Below are 5080 nucleotides of genomic sequence, written 5' to 3' on the forward strand. Positions count from 1 at the left end.
AAGGTTATTTAAGGAGGAAGAATGCTCTCCTGACCCGAAGTGGCGCCTTGGCACTGATCCCTGGCTCTTCTGAACTGAGAAAAAGGAGATGGTTATCATCTGCATCAGCCACCCTGCACGGGTCCCGACCAAAACTTCCTTGTGCCGATCTGCTTCCTTGTCCTTCAGTTTCCCACCTGAGAAAATGAGTTCTTTCTTGGCACGGGAGCCCTGTTTTGCCTCTGCCCCCTTCCCAAGAAAGGAGGGTCTGTTCTGCAGGGACATCCCAGTAGAATTCAGCGGGGAAAACCCCTGGCCAGCAGCCAGCAGGCAGATGACCCGAGCATCAGCGCATAAAAGCAGGCGTCAAGGTCCTGGGGCCACATCAGCTCCTGCCACCCAGAGCGCCGCAGCCAGCCATGGAAGGGGGCTTCTGGAGGATCCTGCTGGTGGTCGGGGCCGTCTCAGCCTCTGGGCCCTCCCCACCACCACACAAACCGCTGACCTATGAAGAGGCCGTGGGGTTTGGAGTGGAGCTCTACAACGAGAAAGCAGGGGAAGACGCCCTCTTTCGGCTCCTGGAGGCTGCCCCCCAGCCCGAATGGGTGAGTCCACTGGACCTGGCAGGGCATGATGTGGCCTAGGAAGAAGAGGAAGAGGAGGAGGGAGATGAGGAGGATGGAGATGAAGATGAGGAGGATGGAGATGATGCAGTTCATAAGGATGAGGATGATGGAGATCATGAGGATGAGGATGAGGATGATGGAGAGGAGGAGGAAGAGGAGGAGAATGGAGATGAAGATGAGGAGGAGGATGGAGATGATTCAGATCATAAGGATGAGAATGGTGGAGATCATGAGGATGAGGATGATGGAGATGAGGAGGAGGAGGAGGAGGAGGATGGAGATGATGATGATGATGGAGATGAGGAAGATGAGGATGATGGAGATGATGCAGATCATGATGAGGATGGTGGAGATCATGAGGATGATGGAGATCATGAGGATGAGGATGAGGATGATGGAGATGAGGATGGAGAGGAGGAGGAAGAGGAGGATGGAGAGGAGGAGGAGGAGGATGGAGAAGAGGAGGAGGAGGATGGAGAGGAGGAGGATGGAGATGAAGATGAGGAGGAGGATGAAGATGATGATGAGGAGGAGGATGGAGAGGAGAAGAAGAGGAGGATGGAGATGAAGATGAGGAGGAGGAGGATGGAGAAGAGGAGGAGGAGGGGAAGAGGATGGACATGATGAGGATGGAGATGAGGATGATGGAGATGATGAGGATGAGGAGGATGGAGATGATGAGGAGGAGGAGGATGGAGAGGAGGAGGAGGAGAAGGGGAAGAGGATGGACATGATGAGGATGGAGATGAGGATGATTGAGATGATGAGGAGAAGGATGGAGAGGAGGAGGAGGAGGATAATGGAGAGGAGGAGGAAGAGGAGGGGGATGGAGATTATGAGGATGAGGATGATGGAGAGGAGGAAGATGAGGATGATGGAGATGAGGATGAGGATGAGGACAGCCCACCTTCCCCCCAGAAGCTCACGGGAGCAAAGGTAGCTTTCCTTCCTCCATCCTTCCCCTCTAGGGGAGTGGGCTGGGCAGAGAGAGAGGAGCGGCCAAAGACCCCCCGGGCGCTCCTATGGCCGCGCAGGGGCCAGAACCGAGACTGCTCCTAGTCCGGCACCTCCCCACTATGCCCAAAATGAGGTCTCTCGTCCCAAAGAACATACAAGATGCAGGAGAGCTGGGAACCAAACGGGGACGTGGGGTGTCCCATATGCTCCGGGCGGGGTTGGGCATTCTTGCAAAACAATCTTCCTGCACCCCACAGAAAAGGGCTTTGGGAACTCCATTCGGGTACGATATTATTGTCTTCCCCAGCAAGGCTAAAAGCTCAGCTCTTCTGAGTTGGGGGAGTTACTTCCGGCCCGTGGTGGACTCGATCCTGCCCGTTTGGAGCCCTCGTAGAACAGACACATCCCTGTTGGGACGCAGCTCTGGGGCTGCTTGTGAGCTGGTTGTGAAGGGAGATCCACCCACTCCGTTCTCCCAGCGTGGGGAAGGGGGCTGAGGGGCATCGGACCCACAACATCTGGGACCCGCACGGGCTCTGCTCTTCAGCAACATTCAGGGGATACCTCGAGGTTCATTCAGACATGACTCCACGGTAGAGCGGGAGACAGTGCAGGGGTCTCCAGACTAACCGCTCTGCTCGGCCACGTCCCGTTTCAGGACCCCACTTCTGAGGGCGTCCAAGAGCTGAACTTCACCATCAAAGAGACGGTGTGCCTGGTGGAAGACGAACGGGCCGAGGGTGAATGCGACTTCAAGGACGACGGGGTGAGTGGTCAGTGGCCGCCTGGGCCAGCACCATGTCCTAGATGGGGACGGGGCCCTGGCACTTCTGTCAGGCGTCACTTGGCAGACATGAAACTGGCTTTCCACCCCGCCTGGGCTGAAGAAAACCGCCTCTCTCCTTCCTTCTTCGTCTTGAGAGGCACGCTTCCCCCAGGCTCTCCAGACCAACTCCTGGGCCCAGCGCCACGGACAGAGAAGGGGCCCTACGCTTTAACCCTTCAACGGCCCTGGAAGCCACCGTTTCCTGTCCCCCTAAAGTGCACGTGGAGGGACCGAGGCTGACCCGGCTTAGCTTGTCTAATGTTGCCCTGGAGGAGCATGGTTGAAGCAATGCCAATCACGGCAAAGGGAGTGGTGGCACCTGTCTGGTCCGTTCCGGGGGAGGGCCTGATTCTCAGCCGGCTTTCTTCTCTCTGCAGCTGGTCAAGGAATGCTCGGGCTACTATTTCCTTGACAAGATGCCCGCAGTGGCTGTCCTCACCTGTGAAACCGTGGGGGGAAAGGTGGAGGAGAAGGAGGAGGAGGAGAAGGTAAGGAGGTGGGGGGTGGCTGGGCCTCCTGTGATGAGCTCACAGCCTAGAAGGGGGGTTGAACCATTGGCCGGGCGAGAGGGATGCCAGCCCAGCTGTGGTCCTCCATTTGCTACGCGTGCTGGAGAGGAAAGTCCGCATAAACGGCATCTCCCAAGCTTTGGTTCCTCCTGAGCCAGGAACCTGCCCGGTGCTGAGATATGCTGGGAATGTAATGAAGTAATTTCTGGAAAGCCCTCGGTCGGTATTTCCCTTCCTTCGCCTTCAGGGCTCTGGGGAGGGAATCCTCATGCCACTTCTCAGTGCCCGCGTGCCTGAGAGTTTAGAGTTTGGAGACAGATGGTCTCCTGGGATGCAGACTGAGGAAAGACACAGTCACTCAATCCCGGGAGCTAAAATCACATCCACCCCCTCCCCCACCCCAGAAGGGGCCGAATCTCCTTCTTGCCCTCCCAATGCTTCTCAGCAATGCCATTTTAAATCTGCATTTCCCAAATAAGGTCTGTAATGAATGAGTTTTGCCTTTAAGCCCGACCCCCGAAGGGTAGAAAATACGCACCCTTTGCTCTCCAGAAATGCCAGTGCTGGACCCGAGCGCCTGGGTGGGAAGGAGAAACCGGAAGGGGTTGAATGGCCCACGGGCCACCTGTTGGGGAACGAGGCCTGACGAGAGACGGTCCTTTTCTGTCTCTCCAGCATCAGCCCAAACGCGTGAAGAGATTCCAGAATTTTTTCCGGAAATTGGAGGAAGCCTTTCGCAAATTCTTCAGGAAACACCAGATTGTCATCGGTTTTGGCATCCGCTTCTAAGGGATGGGTCAGAAGGGCCCGGCCTCAGACCTTCACTCAAAGAACAACATTTGCAGAAAAAGATAGCAATTCCCCAATTTTTAAGCTTTGCTTTTCCCTCTTAGACCTACTTGACCAGGTTGAGGCTTTCTAAACTCTTGCGATTGCGCAATTAGAATCCCCAGCCTTCTTTCACATCCCCCCCCCCTTTTTGTGCTGCGATTCGTCAAGCCAGGAGTGTGTACTGTGTGCAAATGGCCAGATATTGGAGACTCTGTATTCAGGTGGGGAGGGCGAGGGATGTGCTGTGGCGTTCAGAAGAGACCTGTTCGGGAAACGGTTTGAATGACATTGCATAAATATACGTCATGCAGCTTTTTAAAAATGGAAATAAATGCTCAAATGAGGCAGGGCCAGTCTCTTCTTTGCAAAATGCGACTCTTGTTGAAAGTGAAATAGATTTGCCCATCCCTTTCAGGAATTCCTTCTCTTTTCCTGTTGGTTGCTTGCCATCTTTCTCAACAGTTTTAAAATTTCTTTTCCTTTTATCCCCCAATTTCTTTGCTAGGCTTTATCTCGATTTGGGGGAAACTTTTCCTATCCTTTCTAATTCCCTCTTCTACTGTTTCCTGCCTAAATGGATTGCCAGCAGTTTTTCCATTTCTGAAAGACTGTGCAGCCCCTGACATCTCTTGGCCGATAAAAGAAGATGAAGAAAACTGCAAAGACCTTAATTGTTTTATGTCTGAATCCAGACCTGCTGACAAAGTGCCATCTCTCTAAGACAGCATGAGGCTATGACCCACCCACCTACTAACCACAACATCCACCTGGGGCCCGTCCCAACTTGCTCTGATTGATTGATTATGTGCCATCAAGGTATCTTATTTCAGGACGATGCTTAACTTCCTGGCAGTAATGTCCTAACTTTCTGAGGTTAGATTCCCTATCCAGTATCTCTGTGCCATAAAAAGGAAGCAAGACATCCAGTTTCTAGTTACTACCCAGTTTCAGACAGCCTTAGCTAAGCAACCTGATTGTTGTGTTAATAGTTCAAACCAGTGTTGCTCAACCTTGGCAGCTTGAAGATGGGTGGACTTCAACTCCCGGAACTCCCCAGCCAGCCTGGCTGGCTAGGGAATTCTGGGAGTTGAAGTCCACCCATCTTCAAGCTGCCATGGTTGAAAAACATTGGTTCTAACAATAGTTTAAATATACCATCCTACATTTCTGATCTAGAAGGTTGAATGCTCATTCTAGAAGCTGTTAATTAGGTAACTAGTTAGCTAGTTATTTAGGTAACTCCTGGTTAAACATGCAGAGCAGGGTCTGCAGGAAGGAATTTCTCTTGCTAGGTTTTGCAGTTCAGGGGGGATTTATGTTTATAATATGGGGAAAGCCCCCCTCTCCTTATC

The 5080-nt window shown here is 52.9% G+C and overlaps 1 protein-coding gene across 2 annotated transcripts; it reads left to right on the forward strand.

Moving 5' to 3' along the window:
• The first annotated feature begins 361 nt into the window (after nucleotides 1-361).
• On the forward strand, nucleotides 362-4384 carry LOC134497564 (cathelicidin-related peptide Oh-Cath-like). 2 transcript variants are annotated; one of them, XM_063303275.1, is made up of 4 exons: nucleotides 362-584; nucleotides 2221-2328; nucleotides 2766-2876; nucleotides 3573-4384. In XM_063303275.1, the coding sequence occupies exons 1-4, from the start codon at nucleotides 399-401 to the stop codon at nucleotides 3684-3686; spliced, it is 519 nt and encodes a 172-aa protein (XP_063159345.1). In that variant the 5' UTR covers nucleotides 362-398; the 3' UTR covers nucleotides 3687-4384. The 2 variants fall into 2 exon arrangements, with proteins under 2 accessions (XP_063159345.1, XP_063159346.1); XM_063303276.1 differs by having other exon boundaries at nucleotides 3579-4384.
• The last annotated feature ends 696 nt before the right edge of the window (nucleotides 4385-5080 follow it).

The sequence above is a fragment of the Candoia aspera genome, chromosome 4 (assembly GCF_035149785.1).
Source record: "Candoia aspera isolate rCanAsp1 chromosome 4, rCanAsp1.hap2, whole genome shotgun sequence".
NCBI classification, from domain to species: Eukaryota; Metazoa; Chordata; class Lepidosauria; order Squamata; family Boidae; genus Candoia; species Candoia aspera.